Source organism: Seriola dumerili, unplaced genomic scaffold (assembly GCF_002260705.1).
Source record: "Seriola dumerili isolate Sdu_G_001 unplaced genomic scaffold, Sdu_1.0 BDQW01000105.1, whole genome shotgun sequence".
Lineage (NCBI taxonomy): Eukaryota > Metazoa > Chordata > Actinopteri > Carangiformes > Carangidae > Seriola > Seriola dumerili.
In genome coordinates this window covers 46,830-73,703 of record NW_019174360.1, presented here as the reverse complement: position 1 = coordinate 73,703, position 26,874 = coordinate 46,830, and the positions used below count along the sequence as shown (strand labels likewise).

At 44.4% G+C, this 26,874-nt stretch overlaps 2 protein-coding genes across 3 annotated transcripts in view; both read left to right on the top strand.

The window, feature by feature from the left end:
• Positions 1-11,789, top strand: part of LOC111222696 (sterol 26-hydroxylase, mitochondrial-like) — a 16,086-nt gene extending 4,297 nt beyond the window's left edge. Inside the window, exons 6-9 of the mRNA XM_022746503.1 lie at positions 8,345-8,511; positions 10,708-10,789; positions 10,878-11,096; positions 11,212-11,789. Coding sequence (XP_022602224.1) covers positions 8,345-8,511; positions 10,708-10,789; positions 10,878-11,096; positions 11,212-11,328 — 585 coding nt within the window. The 3' untranslated portion in view covers positions 11,329-11,789. The remainder of the gene's footprint in view (positions 1-8,344; positions 8,512-10,707; positions 10,790-10,877; positions 11,097-11,211) is intronic.
• Positions 11,790-14,129: 2,340 nt separating this feature from the next.
• Positions 14,130-26,874, top strand: part of LOC111222648 (transmembrane protein 198-B-like) — a 19,070-nt gene continuing 6,325 nt past the window's right edge. Inside the window, exon 1 of one of the 2 annotated variants that reach the window (XM_022746447.1) lies at positions 14,130-14,511. The gene's annotated coding sequence lies outside the window, so the exon portion shown is untranslated. Of the gene's footprint in view, positions 14,512-20,807; positions 21,054-26,874 lie in introns of those variants that run through there. The other variant, XM_022746446.1, reaches the window with a different exon arrangement.

The following is a 26,874-nucleotide window of genomic DNA, read 5'->3' as shown; positions in this document are numbered from 1 at the left end:
TCCTCCTCCTCTGTTCCTCCTCTGTTTCCTCCTGTTTCCTCCTGTTTCCTCCCTCCTCTGTTTCCTCCTCTGTTTCTCCTGTTTCCTCTGTTTCTCTTCCTCTGTTCTCCTCTGTTTCCTCCTCTGTTTTTCCTCCTCTGTTTCCTCCTCTCTTCTCTCTCTGTGTCCCACTTCCTTACCTACACCAACACCATGACACCAGTTTAACACACACAGACGAAGAAGAAAAGATTTTTACAAAAACCTTATGAACATATTTTCTCCTTTTTAAAATAAAATACTTTATTGTGTCAGTAATGTCAGTGAAACATTACACGTTTCTTGTTATTCAAACATTTTGACACAACTTCTTAACCTTAAAACTGTTTGATAAAAAAAGATTGTGTGTGTGTGTGTGTGTGTGTGTGTGTGTGTATTCTGTGGTAAGAAGAGAGATGTTAACAGTCTCTGAACACGTACTACATCTACATGTAACAGCTACATCTACGTGTCTTCACCAGAACAGGAAGGAGCCCTCTTTTATTGTGTATTTTACTAGGAGTGAGAATTATTTTCCGACTGCACGCTGACTCTCTTCAGTGTTTGTTTTAGTCTTTGACATTTTAAAGTGTGAAGACGTGACAGAATCAAAACCTTGCTTCTAGCAGTGTTTGATTCTGTCTAATTACATGTAAGAGGGATTATCTTCAGAGAACAGTCAAGGTTATGAGTCAAGGGTTATTCTGATTTCTCCGTCCTTTCCTCCTCTCGTTCTCCTCCCTCCTCCTCTCAGACGTCCAACACCTATGTCGTGGACGTTGTACCACTTGGCGCGGACCGGCGGGCTCAGGATCGACTGTACGGGAGGTGAACGCCGTGGTGTCCGACAGACGGGAGCCGACCACGACGACCTGAGCAGGATGCCCTACCTGAAGGCCGTCATAAAGGAGACGTTACGGTGAGCTGACGTCTGAGGAAGAGGCGGATTTGACCTTTTATGACCCTGAAAACGAACCAGTGTCTACATGATCTTTTTAACAAGTTTTAAATCAATTTTTAAAACACACAAAAAACAGAAAACAAGAGCGTAGTGGATCCTACGCTTCTACCACTTTCCACACAATCTAAATTTTTGCAGTGGTTGAAAACTGGGGCACCACCTTCAATTGAAGGGAGATAGACAAACCAAACGAATCAGTTTTATAATCAGAAGTAGGAAACTCTCTGTACAGACCTCCACCTGGTGATAAAAGGAGGATTTATTTCGACCTAAGTGAATAAATGCATCATGGGGAACCAAAGAGAGGCTCTAGGACTTAAAAATGACTCATTCAGAAACTATGTGACATCAGCTCCTATGTCTGGCGGAAGAAGCTCAGGGGAGCTTGATGGTGCAGTAAACAGAAGAAGCCTCTGTTTTGTTTCTTGGTCCGTTTGGTTGATAGAAACTCTGCTGCGTTAACCTCTCTTAACGAGACTCATTATCGGCCTTGAAGGAAATGCTATCGCAAGGAGATTTCCTGAAGCACAAGAACAACAAAAGAACTCCTTCGGTTTGTTATTGAGCGACAAACTGAGACTTGCCTCAGATTAAGATGAAAGATTAAAGCAGAGCGACGCTGCAGGAGCGTCAGTGTAGACGAGGTCAAAGAAATAATCTGGTGAGCAGCAACTGGACAAGAGTAAAACCTGCAGAGAGGAAGTGAGTTCAGTGTTTGTGTTCCATGAGCTCTTGATCTGGTGACATCCACACGTAGAAAGCATGACTCCAGAAGGCCGCAGAGGAAGTTCACTTCCTGCTGCTGATTGTAAACATCATGACGGCGGTTCCTTCCCTGGCTGATGTTGAACTCCGACGCTTCGTTACATTTACTTTTAAAAAAAGCGTCTCATTTGCTGAGACTTTTGGAAACTCTGCTGGACCTGTTTTATTTTGAAAACTCCACGGTGGCGTTGTGTAGTCTGGACAACAGACCTTTGGAAACGATAACGCAGACACACACGGTCTCTCCTGATTGGCTCTTATTCAGCCTCACCCGCCGTTACTGACCCTATTGTCTTTGCTGGCAGCTGTTGTTCAGTTAAACGCTTCCTGTTTACACGGGTCACACATGCCCAGTGCACGAGGTCAGTGTGATACGCCTTTTCAGGTGGGTCAGGATGGACGCCGATCTGGAGGTTCTGATCCAAACCTGATGGATCAACGCCTGTCACCCTCTGGGCGCCTCGTCTCAGAATCAACTCGTAAAGTCAGAAAACATTTATTATTGTTTTGGACTATTTTGACAGATTAGTAACACAGTGTTTCTGTAGAAAAACATGAACCCATGCGACGTGCTCCGAGTAGTGAAGCAGTGTCACACCGGATGTGGGAGGAGTCAGCATGACTCACTAATCCAAATAAAATGTGTTTGTGGGTGTGTTGACTCACCTCTCAGCACAGCTGGGGTCACTTTAAGGTGCCACGTCTTTTAAAATGTTTTAAAATTTTCGATTTAATATAGTTTAGTTTGTATTATTTTAATCTGAATTTGAAGAAAAAAAAAAAACTTTTTTTAAGTAAAAAAAATCCAAATAAACTACATGGAATATACGGTAGATTAATGAAATTAGAGGCTTAATAAGAGTGGAGGCTCAGAGTGCACCACTGAGTATTGTTTGTCAATAATGTTTAATGAAGTCACATGAAGGCAGATTGGATTGTATGAGCTGGGCGGCAGCCTACAGTAATCTGGACATCAGCCGACCATGATACACACACACAACACACACACACACACACATACAGGGAGCTTTCACAACATCATGTGATGCAAACGAACAGATGGAGATCCTCATGGTGTCGGGATGAGTTCTTACCTGAAACCTTCCGTCCAATAACGAGAGTGTTGATTCATCGTGTCCATGAGTCACAGATCAGTGCCATGATTTCATGGACACCCGAAGCCGACTCCCCTAACTGCCACAGTTTGCCGTGTTTCTCCTGCAGGAGCATCATTCCAGTCAGCATCTGTAATTTTCCACGTGGAGTTCTGCATGTCTGTTACCATGACGTGATATAATAACATGTGAACGTGCTGCATGAGCAGGCTGAAGATAAAGAGAAAAGATAAATCCCCACCGGCTCTCTGCAGGTCGTGTTTCTCTCTGATCTCTGTGTCTTCCTCCACCAGCCTTTATTCGCCGTCGTCCCGGAAACGGACGCTTCGTTTCAGAGAACGAGGTGATACGAGCAAACTATTGGTTCCCAAAGAAGGTGGGGAGGCGGAGCCAAAAGAAATATGTGAGTTCTCCTTTAACTTTAACATCAGAACTTAAACTTTGTGATGGTTCTTTCTTTCAGACTCAGTTCCATTCGTGTGTCATTACGCCGTCTGTCACGATGAGGCAGAGTTTGTCGACGCAGAGAGCTTCATCCCGGAGCGTTGGCTCCGCGAGACGGCCAGAACCGACCCCGGCTTCTACCAGCACCACCCGTACAGCTTCATCCCGTTCGGCGTCGGCGTGCGAGCCTGCGTGGGGAAGAGCGTGGCGGAGATGGAGATGTACTTCGCTCTGTGCAGGTGAGAGACAAACCACGCTCTAAAAATCTTGCTGTTGAATTACAGACTAACGTTAAATTTCAGTAATGAACTCGCTGAGGAAACGAGCCTCTCATCAGTGCATGTGTCGCCCTGCAGCTGATGCAGCACTACGACGTCCAGCCGGAGGACGGCGCCCCGGCTGTGGAGCCGAAAACCCGAATCCTGATGATCCCTTCGAAGCCCATCAACCTCGCTTCTGCCCAGAGCCTGATGAGGGCAGCGCAGGTGCTGACACTAAGACTTCTCCCCCAGGCAGCAGCCAATCACAGCCTGACCTCAGACTAAACCGTTCTGCTCTTTTTAATTGTGGAGGTGTTGAAGCGAGAAGACTCGAGCTGAAGTGTTTTATCTGCAGATGTCAGCACGATCAAATCACTCATTTAAACACTGAGCATCAGGTGTAAAGAGAGGATGAAGATGTCTGGTGTTTGTTTGTCCACCTGCAGCAGTGTTTAACACACCTGTTGTTATTATATGCACCAATAACACCACAGTGTAACTATCAGACAAAACACAAATTGCTGAAAATTTGACAATGACAAAAATTATTTCCCTTCCTAAACTTGCTCAAGTGATAAATGAATAGACTTTTAGATCAGTAGTAGAGAATCTAAAATATTAAATTTCTTATGCAAACTGTTGAATAAAAGCAGCTTCTGAAGTTTTACAGTTTTCTTTTCACTGCAGTTGACGTGATTTAGTTTTTAATCTTTCCGATGTTTCAAGACCCAAGACGAGGAGTGGAGGTTCTGGTTCCCTCAGATAATGATGTTGGCTGGCTTCACGGACAACCCAACACACCACACACACACGACACACACCACACCACACACACCACAGACACACACACACAACACACACCAACCCAGTTTTTTTTCTCAGCACTTTTTTTAGTTGATTGTTGAACTTTTGAACTTAAATAAGGTAAATAATCATATTTACTGCAATGTTTGTAGAGTAAGCAAGCCTGCATACATGCAGTTGTGCGTGTGTGTGTGTGCGTGTGCTGTGTGTGCGTGGTGTGCGTGTGATCGATGGCTCTGCTGCTGTGTGTGGCGTGTGGTGCTGTGTGTGTGTGTGTCCCTGCACATTGTAGATGAGAACTTGCTGACTCCGTGCACTTTGCACAAACATGTTTTTTTACCACTTTGAATTTCACAAAAACCCATGTGAAATCTGTCTGAGGTGAACAAGGCTATGTTTCCAGGGCAAAAAGTGTCAGAGGACACAGGGTCCACAACTGCCCCCTTCTTACAGTGAGTGAATGCGAGCCTGTTTTAACTTTTAATACCTTTAATAAGGAGACATAATTTTCTTGCTTATTCACTTTATTGAAAATAAACCTCATGAATCAGTCACGTTCAGCAGAAGTTTCTGTTTCACATTGAACATAAAATCTAGTTTTTAGAGAGAGGAAGGAAAAGAAAGCAGAACCCAGGAAACAGGAAAGGACACAAGTCCAGGGCGTGGGAAAAATGTTACATCTGAACTGGAGTCAGGTAAAAGTTGAACCAGCAGCTAAAACTGCAAACATCCCTCCATTAACACCAAAAACTGTTGATTTAACTTTAGCTTTCACTCTTTAAGGTGTACAAAAAAAACCAAACTATTAAAATATGTTAATCTCCTCATGTTTCGTAACAAAAGTGTGACTGAAATATTTGATAAATCACTTTAATGTCCTGCCAATGTCCGTTTTTTCTAACATATGAATTCAAAATTTCTACCAATATATGGTTATTATGTAGGAGAGCTCTTGAAATATGTTTAATGCTGAACAAATATAAATTAAGATGAATAAAATAAATGTACATTTTCAGTGTTTTTTTTCTAGATTTTGGCCCTTTTCCAGACAAGCTTTTCTTAGGTGTCCAGGGCAGTTGCCAGCTGATAATCCAGCCTCTCAGGACAGCTGTGATGATTGTGGTCCAGCTGCAGCAATGTTGTAATGACTGTGAATCCTGCTGGACCTTTAGATGCAACAGTAAAGACAAGACAAACGTATTCACAACACACATGTCAAATCCAGAATTGAGTTCAGTCTGTTTTTTGAAAGGGTAAATAACTCCACTTCCTTGCTCTCACTCCGTCTTGGCCCTGACCTCTGGCTCTGCTGCCGCCCCCACTGCCAAAAAAAAACTCCCATCCAAGTGACTTTTTTTCATCTGCAACAGGTAACAACAGTGATTTTGGCACCTGGCCTACATTTAATCTATGGAGCTAATGCTCCCAGATCCTAAAGTCTGATCTTATTATATATTATGATTAATTTCATTTTTAATACTGATGAAATTCATGTATAGTGACATTTTAATAGTAAATAAGTCTCATTTTTAATACTCTTAAGTTAGTAAATTTATTCAGTACTGTATTCTAAGATAATTTTGAAGATTTTGAGTATTTTACGTGATATTTCCATGTTATGCCACTTATACTCAATGTCCACAACAGGAAAATATGTGTTACTTTTGACTCCACTATATTTACGAGCATAAACTAAACCTCGTAAAAGATTTCGAAAACGCAGTTTTCCGCTCTGCATAAAACACCTGGAGGCACCAGCGACGGCGAACATCAGAGAGAGAATCTATCACACGGCCACCCTCAACAGTTATCTGGTGACCCTGTGGAGGGGCCCGAGCCCCACGTTGGAAACCACCGACTTAAGATGAGTAGGCATCTACTTTTAAGGCGTTAATAAGCCCTTTTACTAAATGTAGGGTTTTAAATGCTTTTAATGGGAGTTTTTCACAGTTGTGCTGGTGACTGTTCAAGTAAATAAATAAAGTAGAATAAAATGCAAATAAAATAAAGTAGCTCAAAGTGGTAAAATTTAAACTGAATTATATTTGTATATGAAATACTGATTACAATAAACATTTAGAAATATTTAAAAATGGGGTGAAAGTAAGAATTAAATGAAATTTGGTTCTTAACTGTAATACCGTCATGTGTCAGGAGTGTGTTTAAGGTCTCCGGCCTGGCAGCGGCGCTGGGGACAACAACACCAGTTGATGTGAATGCAATTTTGCACTTAACGAGTCCGACTCGTTACTTCTTGCAGCAGCACGGTCCCGAGCACTACGCAGAGAGCCACTCTCACCTCCGACCGAGTAACAAAAAGTAACAAAAACAGCAAAAATCAAACGAGAGAAAATGGTCAATCCTCCCCCCAACCTCCATAACGACTAAAAAAAATGCTCACATTCACCACACACCACACACAAACACACACACACACAACACACACACACTTCCTGCTCCATGCGGAATTGAACCCGTGGTTATTCTTCATTTGAGCCCGGCTCCATGTGTCCCTCCTTTTTCAGCCCCCCATGGAGGACTGAGGAGGTCAGAGGATCACAGCCGCCCTGCAGGACATGCCGGGGAGAGAGGAGCTCCACCACCGACGGAAGCACACCAAGTTCGGGGACGGCAGCGTTGAGAAATGTCGGTGTTTTGGTTTCTGGAGGCTCCTTTTACCGTGCATGTAACGAAGCCGAGGCGCGGTCAACCTGCCCGGGATGACGGTGATGGACCGATTGACGCGCACGCTGCGTCTCTTTTGTCTAGATAACACGCACCACGCACGCGCACACACACACCACCTGCTGTGAAACACGGTTGTGAAACCGGGGGTAAAACCCGGAATACTGCGTGTAAATGGGAGTGAGAGGGGCTTCGTTGTGAGGATGCTGAGTCGTTGGTGTCTGACCCGGATGGTCGATCATTGTATCAGAGTCAATTGCTTCTTGGATTACAGCAGAGATGGAAATGAACGATGAATTGCACTGATGGCATAGAAATCTGATGGTTTTGTGTGTTTTTGTTTTTAGATTATGTTTAATCTTTGAAATATTTGCGTGTTTCGAGGCTGCAGGTTTGCTTTGCTGTTTGTGTTGCTGTTCAGATGCCTCAGGTTGGGAAGAGTTCAGATGAGTTTTAATGTTCCAATATGCTGATTACAAACCGAGCATGTCGCTTTAAACATGACACAGTACAACAACCTCCTCTGTGTTAAAGATAGGCTCCATGTTTCCTCCTGTTTCCTCCTGTTTCCTCCTCTGTTTCCTCCTGTTTCCTCCTCTGTTTCCCCCTGTTTCCTCCTCTGTTTCCTCCTCTGTTTCCTCCTGTTTCCTCCTCTGTTTTCCTCCTCTGTTTCCTCCTCTCTGTGTCCCACTTCCTTACTACACCAACACCATGACACCAGTTTAACACACACAGACGAAGAAAAGAGTTTTTACAAAAACCTTATGAACATATTTTCTCCTTTTTAAAATAAAATACTTTATTGTGTCAGTTAATGTCAGTGAAACATTACACGTTTCTTGTTATTCAAACATTTTGACACAAACTTCTTAACCTTAAAACTGTTTGATAAAAAAAGATTGTGTGTGTGTGTGTGTGTGTGTGTGTGTGTATTCTGTGGTAAGAAGAGAGATGTTAACAGTCTCTGAACACGTACTACATCTACATGTAACAGCTACATCTACGTGTCTTCACCAGAACAGGAAGGAGCCCTCTTTCATTGTGTATTTTACTGAGGAGTGAGAATTATTTTCCGACTGCACGCTGACTCTCTTCAGTGTTTGTTTTAGTCTTTGACATTTTAAAGTGTGAAGACGTGACAGAATCAAAACCTGCTTCTAAGCAGGTTTTGATTCTGTCTAATTACATGTAAGAGGGATTATCTTCAGAGAACAGTCAAGGTTTATGAGTCAAGGGTTATTCTGATTTCTCCGTCCTTTCCTTCCTCTCGTTCTCCTCCCTCCTCCTCTCAGACGTCCAACACCTTGTCGTGGACGTTGTACCACTTGGCGCGGGACCGGCGGGCTCAGGATCGACTGTACGGGGAGGTGAACGCCGTGTGTCCCGACAGACGGGAGCCGACCACGGACGACCTGAGCAGGATGCCCTACCTGAAGGCCGTCATAAAGGAGACGTTACGGTGAGCTGACGTCTGAGGAAGAGGCGGATTTGACCTTTTATGACCCTGAAAACGAACCAGTGTCTACATGATCTTTTTAAACAAGTTTTAAATCAATTTTTAAACACACAAAAAACAGAAAACAAGAGCGTAGTGGATCCTACGCTTCTACACTTTCCACACAATCTAAATTTGCAGTGGTTGAAAACTGGGGCACCACCTTCAATTGAAGGGAGATAGACAAACCAAACGAATCAGTTTTATAATCAGAAGTAGGAAACTCTCTGTACAGACCTCCACCTGGTGATAAAGGAGGATTTATTTCGACCTAAGTGAATAAATGCATCATGGGAACCAAAGAGAGGCTCTAGGACTTAAAATGACTCATTCAGAAACTATGTGACATCAGCTCCTATGTCTGGCGGGAGAAGCTCAGGGAGACGTTGATGGTGCAGTAAACAGGAAGAAGCCTCTGTTTGTTTCTTGGTCCGTTGTGGTTGATAGAACTCTGCTGCGTTAACCTCTCTTAACGAGACTCATTATCGGCCTTGAAGGAAATGCTATCGCAAGGAGATTTCCTGAAGCACAAGAACAACAAAAGAACTCCTTCGGTTTGTTATTGAGCGACAAACTGAGACTTGCCTCAGATTAAGATGAAAGATTAAAGCAGAGCGACGCTGCAGGAGCGTCAGTGTAGACGAGGTCAAGAAATAATCTGGTGAGCAGCAACTGGACAAGAGTAAAACCTGCAGAGAGGAAGTGAGTTCAGTGTTTGTGTTCCATGAGCTCTTGATCTGGTGACATCCACAGTAGAAAGCATGACTCCAGAAGGCCGCAGAGGAAGTTCACTTCCTGCTGCTGATTGTAACATCATGACGGCGGTTCCTTCCCTGGCTGATGTGAACTCCGACGCTTCGTCTACATTTTACTTTTAAAAAAGCGTCTCATTTGCTGAGACTTTTGGAAACTCTGCTGGACCTGTTTTATTTTGAAAACTCCCCGGTGGCGTTGTAGTCTGGACGACAGACCTTTGGAAACGATAACGCAGACACACACGGTCTCTCCTGATTGGCTCTTATCAGCCTCACCAGCCGTTACTGACCCTATTGTCTTTGCTGGCAGCTGTTGTTCAGTTAAACGCTTCCTGTTTACACCGGGTCACACATGCCCAGTGCACGAGGTCATGTGACACGCCTTTTCAGGTGGGTCAGTATGGACGGCCGATCCTGGGAGGTTCTGATCCAAACCTGATGGATCAACGCTGTCACGTCTGGGCGCCTCGTGTCAGAATCAACTCGTAAAGTCAGAAAACATTTATTATTGTTTTTGGACTTTTGACAGATTCAGTAACGACAGTGTTTCTGTAGAAAAACATGAACCCATGCGACGTGCTCCGAGTAGTGAAGCAGTGTCACACCGGATGTGGGAGGAGTCAGAATGACTCACTAATCCAAATAAAATGTGTTTGTGGGTGTTGTTACTCACCTCTCAGCACAGCTGGGGTCACTTTAAGGTGCCACGTCTTTAAAATGTTTAAAATTTCTATTAAATATAGTTTAGTTTGTATTTTTTAATCTGAATTTGAAGAAAAAAACTTTTTTTAAGTAAAAAAATCCAAATAACTACATGGAATATACTGGTAGATTAAATGAAATTAGAGGCTTAATAAGAGTGAGGCTCAGGAGTGCACACTGAGTATTGTTTGTTCAGTAATGTTTAATGAAGTCACATGAAGGCAGATTGGATTGTATGAGCTGGTGCGGCAGCCTACAGTAATCTGGACATCAGCCGACATGATACACACACACACACACACACACACACACAGTAACAGGGAGCTTTCACAACATCATGTGATGCAACAGAACAGATGGAGATCCTCATGGTGTCGGGATGAGTTCTTACCTGAAACCTTCCGTCCAAATAACAGAGTGTTGATTCATCGTGTCCATGAGTCACAGATCAGTGCCATGATTTCATGGACACCCGAAGCCGACTCCCCATAATCTGCCACAGTTGCCGTGTTCTCCTGCAGGAGCATCATTCCAGTCAGCATCTGTAATCTCCACGTGGAGTTCTGTCATGTCTGTTACCATGACGTGATATAATAACATGTGACGGTCTGCATGAGCAGCTGTAAGATAAAGAGAAAGATAAATCCCCACCGGCTCTCTGCAGGTCGTGTTTCTCTCTGATCTCTGTGTCTTCCTCCACCAGCCTTTATCCCGTCGTCCCCGGAAACGGACGCTTCGTTTCAGAGAACGAGGTGATACTGGACAACTATTGGTTCCCAAAGAAGGTGGGGAGGCGGAGCCAAAAGAAATATGTGAGTTCTCCTTTAACTTTAACATCAGAACTTAAACTTTGTGATGGTTCTTTCTCTTCAGACTCAGTTCCATCTGTGTCATTACGCCGTCTGTCACGATGAGGCAGAGTTTGTCGACGCAGAGAGCTTCATCCCGGAGCGTTGGCTCCGCGAGACGGCCAGACCGACGCCCGGCTTCTACCAGCACCACCCGTACAGCTTCATCCCGTTCGGCGTCGGCGTGCGAGCCTGCGTGGGGAAGAGGGTGGCGGAGATGGAGATGTACTTCGCTCTGTGCAGGGTGAGAGACAAACACGCTCTGAAATCTTGCTGTTGAATTACAGACTAACGTTAAATTTCAGTAATGAACTCGCTGAGGAAACGAGCCTCTCATCAGTGCATGTGTCGCCCTGCAGCTGATGCAGCACTACGACGTCCAGCCGGAGGACGGCGCCCCGGCTGTGGAGCCGAAAACCCGAATCCTGATGATCCCTTCGAAGCCCATCAACCTGCGCTTCCTGCCCAGAGCCTGATGAGGGCAGCGCAGGTGCTGACACTAAGACTCCTCCCCCAGGCAGCAGCCAATCACAGCCTGACCTCAGACTAAACCGTTCTGCTCTTTTGTAATTGTGGAGGTGTTGAAGCGAAAGACTCGAGCTGAAGTGTTTTATCTGCAGATGTCAGCACGATCAAATCACCCATTTAAACACTGAGCATCAGGTGTAAAGAGGGATGAAGATGTCTGGTGTTTGTTTGTCCACCTGCAGCAGTGGTGTTTAACACACCTGTTGTTATTATTGCACCAATAACACCACAGTGTAACTATCAGACAAGAACACAAATTGCTGAAAATTTGACAATGACAAAAATTATTTCCCTCCTAAACTTGCTCAAGTGATAAATGAATAGACTTTTAGATCAGTAGTAGAGAATCTAAAATATTAAATTTCTTATGCAAACTGTTGAATAAAAGCAGCTCTGAAGTTTTACAGTTTTCTTTTCCTGCGTGACGTGATTTAGTTTTAATCTGTTCCAGAGTTTCCAAGACAAAGACGAGGAGTGGAGGTTCTGGTTCCTGCAGAGTAATGATGTTGGCTGGCTTCACGGCACACACACACACACACACACACACACACACACACACACACACACACACACATTCTCAGCCTTTTTTATTTGATTGTTGAACTTTGAACTTAAATAAGTAAATAATCATATTTACTGCAATGTTTGTAGAGTAAGCAGCTGCATACAGTGCGTGTGTGCGTGTGTGTGTGTGCGTGTGTGTGTGTGCGTGTGTGCGTGTGTGTGTGTGCGTGCGTGTGTGTGCGTGTGTGTGCGTGTGTGTGTGTGTGTCCCTGCACATGTAGATGAGAACTTGCTGACTCCGTGCACTTTGCACAAACATGTTTTTTTACCACTTTGAGATTTCACAAACCCATGTGATCTGTCTGAGGTGACAGCTGTGGTTTCCAGGGCAAAAAGGTGTCGAGAGGACACAGGGTCCACACTGCCCCCCTCTGACAGTGAGGTGGAACTGCAGCCTGTCTTTAACTTTTAATACCTTTAATAAGGAGACATTTTTCTGCTTTTATTCACTTTTATTGAAAAAACCTCATGAATCACGTCACGTTCAGCAGAAAGTTTCTGTTTCACATTGAACATAAAATCTAGTTTTAAGGAGGAGGGAAGGAAAAGAAGGCAGAACCAGGAAACAGGAAGGACACAAGTCAGGGCGGGAAAGAATGTTTACATGCTGAACTGGAGTCAGTGGAAAAGTTGAACCAGCAGCTAAAACTGCAAACATCCCTCATTAACACAAAACTGTGATTTAACTTTAAGCTTTCACTTCTTTAAGTTACAAAAAAACCAACCTATAAAATATGTTTCTCCTCATGTTCGTAACAAAGTGTGACTGAAATATTTGATAAATCACTTTAATGTTCCTGCAGATGTCGTTTTTCTAACTATGTGAATTCAAATTTTCTACAATATATGTTAGTATGTAATGGAGCTCTTGATATGTTTAATGCTGAACAAATATAAATATAAATGAATAAAATAAATGTACATTTTCAGTGTTTTTTGTCTAGATTTTGGCCCTTCTTCCAGACAAGCTTTTCTTAGGGTCCAGGGGCAGTTGCCAGCTGATAATCCAGCCTCTCAGGGCAGCTGTGATGATGTGGTCCAGCTGCAGCAGATGTGTAAATGACTGTGAATCCTGCTGGACCTTAGTGCAACAGTAAAGACAAGACAAGCTGTATCACAACACACAGTCAAATCCCAGATGAGTCAGTCTTATTTTGAAGGGTAAATAACTCCACTTCCTGTGCTCTCACTCCGGTTTGGCCTGACTCTGCTGCTGCTGCCCCGCCCACTGCAAAAAACTCCCATCCAAGTGACTTTATTTTCATCTGCACAGGTAACAACAGTGATTTTGGCACCTGCTACATTTAGATCTATGGAGCTGATGCTCCGATCCTAAAGTCTGATCTTATTATATATTATATTATTTCATTTTTAATACTGATGAATTCATGTATAAGTGACATTTTAATAGTAATAGTCTCATTTTTAATACTTTAAGTTTAGTAAATTTATTCAGGTACTGTATTCTAAGATAATTTTGAAGTATTTGTGAGTATTTTACGTGAGTATTTCCATGTTATGCCACTTAATACTTCAATTCCACAACAGGAAAATATTGTACTTTTTGACTCCACTATATTTACAGTTAAAGTCTATAAAATACTAAACCTCGTAAAAGATTCAACGCAGTTTCCGCTCTGCATTAAACACCTGGAGGCACCAGCGACGCAACATCAGAGAGAATCATCATCACGGCCCCTCACATTTATCTGGTGACCCTGTGGAGGGGCCCGAGCCCCAGGTTGGAAACCACCGGACTAAGATGAGTGCATCTACTTTTAAGGCTTTAAGTAAGTCCTTTTACTAAAGTAGGGTTTTAAATGCTTTTAATGGGAGTTTTTCACATTGTTGCTGGTGCTTTCAAGTAAATAAATAAAGTAGGAATAAATGCAAATAAAATAAAGTAGCTCAAAGTGGTAAAAGTTAAACTGCATATTATAGTTTGTATATGAAATACTGATACAATAATACATTTAGAAATATATTAAAAAGTGGGTGAAATGTAAAAGTAAATGAAATGGGTTCTAACTGTAATAACCGTCAGTGTGTTTCAGGGTGTGTTTAAGGTCTCGGCCTGCAGGCGGCGCTGCGGGACAACAACACAGTGATTGTGATGCAGATTTTGGCTTTAACGAGTCCGGACTCGTTACTTCTTGCAGCGGAGGCCACCGCGTTCACCCGACGCACTACGTCCCCGAGAGAGGCTCCATATCCTCCCTCCATCCCTCCATCCAGACCGGAGCCTTGCCTCACATTCACACACACACACAAACACACACACACACACACACACACACACTCCTGCTCCATGTCCGGAATGTAACCCGGGTTATTCTTCATTTGAGCCCGGCTCCTGTGTCCTCCTTTTTTCAGCCCCCATGGAGGACTGAGTGAGGTCGGGATCCAGCGCCCTGCAGGCTGCCGGGGAGAGAGGGAGCTCCACACCGACGGAAGCACACCCAGGTCGGGGACGGCAGCGTTGGAAATGGTCGGTGTTTCTGGTTCTGGAGGCTCCTTTTACCGTCATGTGAACGAAGCCGAGGCGCGTCAACCTGCCGGGGATGACGGTGAGTGGCCGATTGACGCGCACGGTGCGTCTCTTTTGTCTCAGATACACGCACACGCACGCGCACACACACACACCTGCTGTGAAACACGGTGAAATCGGGGGTAAAAGACGGAATACTGCGGTGTAAATGGAGGTGAGGAGGCTTCGTGTGATGGATGCTGAGGTCGGTGGTGTCTGACCCGGATGGGTCGATCATTGAGTCAGAGTCAATTGCTTCTGATTACAGCAGATGGATGGATGAACGGATGAATGCACTGATGGATGGATGAACGGATGCTGTGTTTACCAAAGAGAGAGTTTGTCCGTTATGTGTTTGACCAGTGGTGGAGTTTGAGCTGTCCCAGCGGTCCCTGAAGGGGTCTCAAACACACTGTTTTAATCCTAGGTTCCTAATATTCAAGAGTGTAGGAGTAATAATCGGCTGTTTTAATTGATTAATTGATTAATCTGGATTTATCAATTAATCATGAGCCAATCAATCAACAAAAAATACCAATACTCTAATTTCAGCATCTTAAATGTGACAATTTGCTGCTTCTGTGTTTAATATCTTTGTAAATGGAATATCAAAAAGTGATTTATGGAAATTTATTTTCAGTATTTTATGATCTTTTATATTTAAATTGATTGACAGAATTAAAATCCATATCGATCTGGGTTGAGCTGGAGTTAACGAGATGAACTTGAAAAGGTCCTGGATGAACCTGGAGTCTGAGGCTTTTAACGTGTTTCTATTTCTGGCTGATGGAAATGTGTGAGAGGCTTGGAGGTCCTCCCTGCTCGACCAGCTGGATCTTCATCTTTAATTTGTTAATTAGAGAGAAGAGCGATGAGACGATGGAGGACGGATCCTAAAGTGACTGACACAGTTTATTATCACAATTATTTGCACTATTAATTGCGACAGTAATACACATTTTGGTGCTGTCAAGATGACATTATATTTGATCATCCCCAGGCTCCGAACGCTGACGCAGGATTGGCTGAATTTTGAAAGCAGGAAGTGTTGAAATCAGATTATGTTTGTGTGACCGCCTGGTGTCGGAGACGAGACCTGGACATGTATGATTGGATTTTCCTGTCATGTCCAGGTGTTGAGTGATGCAGACTGGTGTTGTGGTGCCTTCAAGTGCATTGTTTTTCCCATGTTTAGATGAAGACTTGTGGTTTTTCAACCTTTTCTTGCTCCTAAATCGACAAAGACTGTTTCTGAAAAGAGAAAGTCAACTTCCTTTTTTAAAAAAAGAAATGCTTCACTCAAGTGTTTTTTATTAGTGGCCGTGTCCATTTTTATTGTAAACCACTTGAACATCTCGCTCAGAGCGCATTTAACCTTGCATACTGAAAAATACACCTGTGTCATTTCAAGGCAGCATTTCTCCCTTTCTTTCCACAGATGCTTCAGTTTTGAAATTCAACAAACAGCGTTGGAATATTTCAGCATTTCAGCTCAGGAATAATCGTTGTGTTGAAGTTATGAAACGGTGCGTTTGTGCGGTCTGACAGAAACCCTGCAGACCCTGAACCGGCTGTGCTGCTTCTTTGTGTATTCACTGTGTCAGGCCGCCGTCTTATCAGCGCAGTCAGGCGGCGCAGCTCGAGCTCTGCGGCCCGCCGGGGGAATGAAAAATGCCACAACACGTCGCCTCGGATTCTGCTAGTGGGTCAACATCTCCGGCATGGTGCTGCTCACCCCCCCCCCCCCCCCCCCCCCCCCCCCCCCTCCTCCTCCTCCTCGCTGTCTGAGTCGAGGATGAGTTTGTTCTCTTGTCACTGTGATCTGATATAAACAGCAGGTTGGACTCAAACCAAGAAAACATGACGGCCAAATGCCTCATTTGTGCTCTCATCTTGTGCAAAACAAGAACCTGAATGCATCACGGTGTGTGTCATATTCCCAGATTGCACAGATTTGTCGTGCGGTGAAAACACACACAGGTCGTGATCTCTCTCTCTTGTGTTGCGTTTAGGTGCCGTGTTATGCAGAGGCAGAAATCTGAGAAGCTGCAGGAAGCGTTGTTTCCTCCGAGGCGTTCAGGGTCCAGATAATTAGCGTGTGGTCTCAAACAGCGAGCGGAGACCCGCAGGCTGCTGAGAGCCAGATGTTTGTTCAAAGAAATAGAGCCTGTTGTTGGAGCTGACAGGTGCAGGGAGGTGGACCAGGCCGCCTGAGGAGAGTCTGGAGTCTCCGCCCACATTCAGGATTTAAACTAAACAAACAGGAAGTAGTTTAGATTATTTCAACAGTCACTTCCTGCTTTTCTCTCTTTAACCTCACTGTAAATATGAAAGAATGAACTGAATCAAAATAATGATCAGCTGTGTAGACTATAGTAGATTATCACTGTTATCGATGAGCCTATTGATTATTCATTGAGATAAAAAGATGAATTAAAACAGAGAACTGGTCCGTCACAGTTTCCTGGACTCAAATAAACTCAAATATAATCATAATTTCATTGATATCAACTGATCAGGAAGTGGAGAAATCCTGACGAGGACGTGTGCGACCTCGGAGCGAGCGCAGAGGTCGCAGACAGAATCACTGGGCGGCTGATCAGCACAGCTCCTCACGTTGGAAACGCTGCGAGTGTCATCGACCCACCTGCTGTGTGATCACACGGGCCGGGCCGTGTGAGGGCCAACAGAGAGGATCATGGGTTATTCCCGCACGTGCGTCTATGTGTAATTAGTTCAGTGTTGTTGATTGCAAACATTGATCGGCTTCGATCGGTTTTCATGAGTCAGACGTCAAGAGAAGGTTGTTGTTGATTTGTTTCTGACACGTAATGTGAATAAAATCACATTTAAAGGTAAAATTAAATTAAATTAGTGGCTGTAACGATGGAGTTCTGGTGGTAAATTGGTTCTTCTCATGATGACGTCCTCGCTGGTTCTTTGTTTGGCAGGTATTGTACAGGTATGGTACAGGTATTGTACAGGTATTGTACAGGTATGGTACAGGTATGTGGCCTTAGGACTGGAGGACTGAATATCTTGGGAGATCGGATAGAGCTCGACCTTGTGAAAGTACATGTGTAAATTTACCCAAGACTCATTGTGATCTCATCGGCCAAACCACCACCTCTGATTGGACGAGGCATGTGGGTGGAAACAAGTAAACCAATGAGGAAGCGGCTAAGCAGCTAGCATATACAACACAATCTACAGCTTTGCAGATGGCTTCTGTCTTTTCCTCTTCTATCTTTTTCTTGTTGTTGTTGTTTTTTGGATTTGCACAAACGAGAGGAGGATGTGATGTCATCTGATCGATTGATCAATTGATAGATCAGATTTTAATGAGGACTCTGGTTCTTCAGGTTAAAATCATGAGTAGTTACAATCTGGATCTGATCATGTGATTCTTCAATTGGAATATCCAAATTAACTTTTAATTACATATTCATTGTTTGTCATCATAGGCCTTGTTACCATAGATACCGTTGCTAAGGCCAACAGCAGTCTGACTTCACTAAGGTGTCCTATCACGGCGGCTCTAGTGGCAGTAAACGTGGCGTCTTCAGACTGTCGTGGAGTGATGCTGAAGACTTCACAGACTTCCTGACATCACTCCTCAGAGTCGCAGACGCGCTGAGGTGCGTTCAGGATCCTGCTCTGACTCCTCTGCCTTTAGTTTCTCCTCCATGGGAACAAACATCATTGGTATTCCTGAGTGGCTCCCTCAGGGCCGTTGGTGGACGGGGGGGGGGGGGGCAGAGACCTGGCTGGGGGATGTTCAGTCATACTGAGCAGCAGGATTAAGTCGGTGTGAAAAAGAGAAGGAGCTTTTATTGCAGGAGGGCGACGTTTACGCAAGAGTGACTCGTCAACTGGAAGGAGACGGTTCCTAGAAGTCCTCAAACGTGCCGCTGCAGGTCTGAGACACCTGAGAGGAAACTGCTGCTGCTCCTTTTCTTCTTTCTGTTTGAAAGCTGGTGCAGACAGAAGAGTTATTGTGAAACAGCTGCTGTTATCCAGAGCTCGTCCCACCTCATCACCTTGGTATCACACAGATCTGAGGATTATCCTCGCCGCTCAGACGCAGCGGAGGTCGATGTCAAGTGATCAGCGCGGAGAAGATTCATTTGCATCATTATCCTTCATGAGTCAAACAAGTCGACATCTGAACGTTTAGTTTTACATATAAACATTTAATACACCTTAATACACCAATGCTAAACCTTAGTTACAGGGCAGAACAGCACGGAGCTGGTCACCTGTTAAGGTGGACTGAGATCATGTTTACAGCTGTTTTAAGTCTTTCTGGGTCGGACTGAGGATTTAAATGTAGATGCAGCTAAAGTCCTTTCACTGCAGCAGCTCAGTAATTAAATATTCAGTGAGTGTGGCCTTTTAAAGGTCCCATATAGTCTGACGGTAGATGTCCTTGTCTTCTCTGATTATAAAGCAACTTCTATATTAATACTGTGAATTGATCTAAATATTATTTTGATTCATTTCTGAAAGTACACTAAGATGGTATACATGGTAATATATCTTCTCATGGATCAACACTTCAAAATAAAAGACAGGAAGTGTAAAATATGAACCTTTAAGATGGCGACATCAACAGGTCTGAATCTGAAACTTTAATCTCACAGCTCGTCGTCATAGATCAGGTTCACGCCTCATTTATCGGACGTGTTTCATTCTGAGGATACACTCGTTGAGATTCTGCTGAAACTACGTTTAAAAACTTGTGGTTTTGAACCAGATTTAGTTCAGTTTTTAGCCGTGAATCAGAACCTGAGCTCACTCAGGACTGACAGGGTTCTCTGGGAAACCCAGACTGGTTTCAGTGAATCGATTGTTTCACAGTCTTGTTGCGTTTCTCTTCATCACTGTAATTTAAAAATCTTTGAGTTTTGGACAAAACATTTAAAGATGAAAGTCTGAGCTCGGAGAACTTCTTTAGTTTTTATATTCTATAGATAAAGATAGTTTGTGTGGAGGCTCGTGATGGACGCTGCTCTCTCAGCAGTCTGTCAGGGTGAAAACAGTCTGACTCGGACAAAGACCTCAGTGTCATCCTCCTCCTCCTCCTCCTCTCTTCCTCTTCCTCCTCACTCCGATCCCTCCATCAGCAGATTCTCCACATTCTGCCCAATCAGAGGAAGTGACAGCAGCCGCACGTGGTTTTAATAAGTGGAGCAGCCCATTCAGTTCTCAGCCTTATGTAACCCGCTCAGCGAGCGTCTGAGGAGGTGTGAGAACGCCTCGGCCCTCTTGGCGCCGGCGGTCGTGTCTAATCCTCGCAGAGAGTCGTGCCGGTGTTTGTGAGAGAGAGAGAGAGAGAGAGAGAGAGAGAGAGAGAGAGAGAGAGAGAGAGAGAGGCGATCGTGTCTCAAATTGTTCTTCTTCTTCTGGTGGTCTTGGTTTCACTCTGACTCAGATCATGACTTGGACGGGTTCTTGGCTCTGGAAATCCGTCCTCAGCGGAAACCATCACCTGCTGGACGACATCCCGCCCACATGGTCCCGCCCACATGGTGATGAAGCGTAGATATGAAGACAGATGTAAAAACCTTCATCAGCACAGAAACACATTCACTCGTTATCTGTTTTATTTATATGTTAGAAAAATGACCCGGTTCTCTCCTGCTGCTTCCAAAGAAGCTGAACAATTAGAAACTCAGATCTGCATCATGGAATCAGTATCTGCCATTTTCCTTCAGCAATCAGAGGTAGAAGATAATTGGGTCTTTGTATGAACTGTTTGTGGGTCAATGACGTGACGCCTACATTTTCTGTGTGAGTGCGATTTCCTTTCAGTTAAAGAAAGGTTTAAAGTCACAGACAGATTCTGTATGAATGTAGTAACTCTCCCGTGCACCTTCTCACTGGGACTTTTCAAAAACCTTCAGCTGTTTGTCTTTTTTTTTTAAAAGATCCTGCGGAGGATTTCTCTCAGAATAATGTGTCCGTCTCTGTGAAGCACAAACTGTCCCTGGAAAGCTGGACTCCTCCGTCCTGTCATGTCCTGACCCGTCTGACCTGCCTGTTGTCAGTGTTTCTGTCTGACTCAGACACGTGATGACACACACACACACACACAGATGTCATGATCCTGACATGCACATCCTCCCCTGCACACTGTCACGTTTCCACAGCAACACAGCATTGATTGCCGTGTGCAGAGGGGATGGCGGCCGGCGTGCCAGGTTATCGGCAGGGCGATTGATGACAGCATCCCCTCTCCCTCGCTGTCTCTCTCTCTCTCTCTCCCTCCCTCCCTCCCTCCCTCCCGGAAGCTGACATGTAAACCGGTGACACACTCGGTCCTCTGCTGCGAGCGGCGGGACGCTGGCAGCTCCGCTCTGAGCTCGTCCTGAACGGCCCCGGTTCCTGGCAGCTCACCCACCGGCAGCCTGTTACCTCGGACGGCTGGTGTGTGACGCCGAGAGACAGAGAGAGGTCTGTGTGCTCCACGGGCTGCAGCTCAGCTCCTCATTAAAGCGCCGGCGTTCAGACGCTGCGAGGAGGGAAGAGGCTGTGGATGAGAACATGTTGCAACCTCGGTGGGACCGGCACATCGCTCAGGTCAGACGAGATTTAACTCACAGTCTGTTGCTCTTTATGATCAGATTTTAGTTTTCTCACTAAGTTTTTAAGGCAGAGATGTAGCCTGAGGTCGAGTGGATGCAGGGATGGGAATGATCAATGATCAGCTGAAAGATGATACGATCATATTTATCAAAATTAATTCCAGTTTGTTTGTTGTAAATCATTTCTGATTGATCTAAACAGGATTTTGATTCATTTCTGTTTACTTTATGTGATTTTTTTAAAAAGCTCCTCCAGTGTAAAGGTCTGTGTCCATGTGTAGCGTGATTATAGATCAGCTCTAGCTTCTATATTAATACTGTGAAAGTATCAAAGCCTCAGTCCACAGAGAAATGCACACAGCCTGTATTCAGAAACTGAGCCTTAAAACCAGCCGTCAGGACTTCTGGAACTTTGTGATGTCACAACAAAGCAGTCCCCAAGCCCCGCCCACCTGGACCCACCATCCAAACCTTGCAGGATTTGGTTTCTCTGAGTGTTTTTAGCTGAAATCTGCTTCATTTTTATTGTTTTACTTAGAAACCAGTCAGCCAATCAGGAGAGAGGCTCAGAGCCTCCTCTCTTCTGATTGGCTCACCGACCTGTTGTTACTAGAGCTGCAGAGAGAAGCCTGAGAGAGGAGATGTAAAACTACATCGAGAAATATATCTTCTCATTGATCAACACTTCAAAATAAAACACAGGAAGTGGGAAATATGGAGCTTTAAATAACGATATCATAAAATAAATTAATCATTATTTTAAACAGGATTCACACGAGATTCATTTATTGTGAATCAAGTTAAATATTTTCTCAAAGGGCTGCAACTAGCAATAATTTTATTCTTGATTAAATTTCCGATCAGCTTCTGGTTAACTGTTCGATCGATACAATATCACAACATGGTGATAAATGATTTATTCTGACAACAGAACGTTTGGAAATAGTTTTACACTGACAGGTTTCAACATGATTTAAAGTTTGTTGTTCAGTATTTTCTCAAAGGAAATTGTGATTTTTTGTGATCGTCTGCTTTTAACATTCTCGAGACTAATTGATTAATCGGCTGATTAACAATGAAAATGGTTGTTTGCAGCTTAAAGAAGTTAAACTCTAAAAGAACAGTCTGTGTGTTTCTCATGAATGTGAGCAGTGTTTTTTTTTCCCATGTTGCACCTGTGTTTGGGCGCCATGGAGGTCTGTCGTGTGTTTGTGTTGTGTTGAGTCGTGGGAGTCGTTGCCAGTGTGAAGGGGTTTGGAAAGCAGCTGAGGCGCAGTGAGTAATGCATTATGGGGCTGTTGCGTAACACGACACGGTGGGAAGGCCGCTGGCTTTTTTTTCTTCTCTCCTTTCTTTCCCTTCTCTTTCACTTCATCCCTCCATTTTCAAGTCTCATCTCTGTGTCTGCACATGGGGAGGGAGGAGGGAGGAGCAGGTGGGTTTGAGCTCACCTGCCGTCACACCTGAATACAGCATCAGTTCTATTTCTTTTCTCTGTTTTTCCTGCTTTGAAATGTTCTTTTATTCCTCTTGTCCTTCTTGCTTCCTTTCCTCCATCTCATCTCCTCCCTCCCTTCCTTTCCTCGCTCCCTGGTGTCCGGAGATTGGAGCAGAGATATATTTAAATGAACACATGGTGAGCAGATGTAGTGAGTCACGGGGTTATGAAACCTCGTGTTCACCGAGGTGAGGAAGACGCAAAAACACACATCTACAAGTGAAATGAAGTTTGTTTGAACCTGCGAGTTTGATGAAGTGTCTGCAGACGTTTCTCTGTCGGGGTCCTGTCTCTTTAAGATGCGCGAGGAGACTCGTGTCTCTCACCTTGAGTCCTGTTGAAATCTTCACGGTCACGACGATGAGCAACGTAGAACTGATGCTGACGAGCCGAGGGAGAGGACAACATGGCCGTTCCTGATGTTGCCCATACGTCACACCATCGTCATGACGACCACACGTCATTTCATTCAAACGTTATTTCTGGAAATATTTTCATCTTTGGTGCAAAGTTTGTTACAGTTTAAGATCGATAACGACCGTTAATGTGACGCTAATTAACGGTTGATAGAACACCTGTGAAGCGGAGGGATACATGAGGTGAAAAGTCCCAGTGCTGTTGTATCAGTGGTGGACAACTGGCCCACTAGCAATAATATATTTTGATCACATGATTTTTTAAATTAAAGTCCAAAAGTGTTTTTTTTGTTTTGTTTTTTTTTGCTGCAATGCTTTAATTTCAAGCTATTTTGAGCTTTTATTCTGAAAAGTTCTGAAAGGAAGTTCCAAAGGTTCTGTTGCTAGCTTGACAAACCTCTGACGGAGCGGACATACGATGTGTGATGTGAAATATAATATAATACGTGACTGCGGGCGGACGAGCTCACAAACATGCGGAAGATAGGAATCACAACTTCCTGACAGGACTTTCAGAATAAAATCAGAGCGGAAACAGAATGCAGATGATGAGAAAGATGGTGGATTGAGGTTCTACCCAAAAAGATGATCATGTGATCTTTTTAACCCCCCCACCATCAGCTATGGAGCATCATGGACGTGGCGCACAGACAGGAGAGGAAGTGTCCAGGGTGTTTCAGGAGCCAGATGTTGCACAGCTGTGTGTCCTGACTCTCACAGGAAACAGCAGAAGTGTGTGTTTGCTGCTGAGGGTGCGTGTCACCCTTTGGTCTTTTTGCAACACAACGCGGCTTTTGAACGCATCACTGTTCAGACACCTGCCTCCTGCAGGTGTCTGAACAGCTGCTGCTGTCAGCTGATCTTCTTCATGTGCGGCTCCGCAGTTTATCTCGTGTCACAACCGCGAGTTCAAACAGTAAAGCAGCAAACTGTCTTTAAAACCCTCACAGACCTCGTCATGTAGGTCAGACCTGATGCTCTCTGTGCCGCCGACCTCGCGCTGATGATGTCAGCAGTGAACATGGCTGCACATCTGTGTCAGTGTGTCTGGGTCGTATCGACTGATCCACCAACAGCTTTTTGTGGATTGCTGTGTTTGTCTTGTAACAAACATATATTTCATAAACGTGGGTTGTATTGTTTTTTATTTATTGTTTTTTGGGGGGTATTTAAGTATTTAATGTATGTATGTGACATGTGACAGGCGGGGTATGACAGGAAATGAGGGGGAGACAGACTTGATGTTTCTATTCCTAGTTGGTGTCTTAAAGGTGCCTCTCGGCATATGTAATAATAATAATAATAATAATAATAATAATAATAATATAAAGTTGTGTATTATTGTCCACCAATGACTGAAAGTAACTGAGAGTTGTACGATCTGTGAATTAAAAGTCGTCAGTGACAAAGATTTTCTTTCAGAATCGGCAGTTTGAAGGAAACTAATTATCATTTGTCCTAATTAGTCACTTTCAGTCGATACAATATATGATTTATATTAATAAACAAAAAATTATTATGAATATAATGTTAAATAATCGTGTAAAAACAAGCAAAATTTTACATTTGTGCCTCAAATGTTTGTGAAAACCTGCTGCTGTGAAGTCGTGTGTGTGTGTGTGTGTGTGTGTGTGTGTGTATATATTTTATTCATAATAGTGTTGCTACTGGAGCAGAACCTGCCTTTATACACACACACACACTGATGTATATGAGGACATTCAGGGGAACAGACGAGGCCATTGATTGGCTCTCACCCTGTTGCTATGGGAGTTTAAGCTGCTCTTTCATTGGCCAAGCCTTGGACCAGGCTCGACTGCCGGCCGGCTGTCTGTCAGCATCCCATCGTTGTCATGGCAACAGACAGGAAGCAGGGCAGGAGGAGGAGAACGTTGTTGTTGTTGTTGTTGTCGCTGATTTGAACAGCAGAAGAAGAAACTCCTCTGTCGTTTGTTTTCTCTCTCAGAGGATGATCCAGCTGCAAACAGAAAAACTGCACATTTTGACCTGCGGCGGTACGACACAGCTTAACGCTCACACACACACACACACACACACACACACACACACACACACACACACACACACACACACACACACTCATGGACAGGGTCACTGGGTAGCGACCTGCTAATCCTCCACAGAAAGATGATTATGAATGTGACATGTTTGGATGAAAATGGGGATGAACATGTAGAGAAAGAGAGAGTGTGTGTGTGTGTGTGTGTGTGTGTGTGTGTGTGTGTGTGTGTGTGTGTGTGTGTGTGAGTTTGTTGTAAAGACATTTCTGGGCTTTATTCACAAATCATCAACTATTTCCGACTGACTGTTTCTGTTATGGCTCCATTCAAATGCAAAAGCTTCTCTCTCACACACACACACACACACACACACACACACACACACACACACACAGGGTGAGAGAAGATGGTGAGCTGACAGAGATAATGATGATGATGTCTGCAGACGCCAGTTAAAGATGTATAATAATATAAAGCACATATTTAGTGTGAAGCTTAATGAGACGTTGAACAGCAGCTGAGCACACACACACACACACACACTTCTCGTCTGCGCCTCCTTCCTGTCTGTAAGCGCCTCAGTAACAGTGACTTTGTCTCGGTTCGTCCGGCGGGGGCGGGGTTACGCTGGGCCGACTCTGGCCCACAGCTGCGTCTGTCCGACCTTCCCTGCAGGAAGGTGAGACGGACGAGGTGTTTACTGCTCCGCCCCCTCTCTGACGGCAGAGTAACCAGAGGAACACAGAGGTTTTATTCTTTCTCTTACTCTGGTACAATAGTGACGAAGGTTGGACCAAACAAATAACAGAGGACACAACAAACACGACTGAGCCACTCACACTTTGTGTTTTCACTCCTTTCATTTACAGACGTTTGTATAGATTTACGTTCAGCTGCTCAGAAATGCACATGAGGGGCAGTTAGTTTTTATGACAGAGATGGTTTTTATTTTATTTATTCCACCCATCAGATATCTGATGGAGGAGAGCGTCGGTGCTCCGGCCACGTACGATGGGTGAGCTGACGGGACGTGATTTTAACCTGGTCTCGCTGACAGATAACTGGTGACCCATCCGCTCAGCACCTCTGTGCAGCCGCTCTGACTGCTGTGCAGGTTTTAGTCCCGGTCTCTGTCGTGGCAACGATGGCACCACGCCTGGCAACCTCGCCGTGACAACAAGACTCCTGGAAACTGCTGCTCCAGACGATTGTAATATTAGAAAGAGTTGCATCACGGCCTGAAACAGCAGATAGTTCTGTTTACACTCAGACGTTGAGACGAAGTGTATTTCTGGAGAAGTTGTAGGAAAGTTTTTGACGCTTGTTGAGATGATTTTAGGGAAATTTGTGCTGTAATAAAGAAAGGAGCAGCAGCAGGTAGATGTAATGAGGAGTTCTCTCTCCTCATGCGTTGTCAAACTTGCCAGACCGGTTTCAACCTCCTGTATGACACAGATATTATCTCCTCCATCATGACTGGAGCCTCAGGGAGGTAATTACCTCCAGGCTGAGGGTGGGAAGAGAAGAGGAGGAGTGGCAGCCAAGGCAGGAGGAGAGAGAGAGCGAGAGAGAGAAAAGGAAGGATGAGAGAGAGAAAAGGAAGGATGTAGAGAAGAAAGGAGAAGAGGCGGGGAGGAGTTAGTGGAGCTTGTGATAATGAGAGTAAAGTTCCCCAGACAGGAGTTGCATAAGCACCTCTGACCCAGAAACCCTCCACAGCTGGACTCAACTCACCCCGAGGAGGAGAGGGAGGAGGAGGAGAGGGGAGGAGGAGGAGAGGGAGGAGGAGAAGAGGGAGGAGGAGAGGGAGGAGGAGGAGAGGGGAGGAGGAGGAGAGGGAGGAGGAGAAGAGGGAGGAGGAGAGGGAGGAGGAGGAGAGGG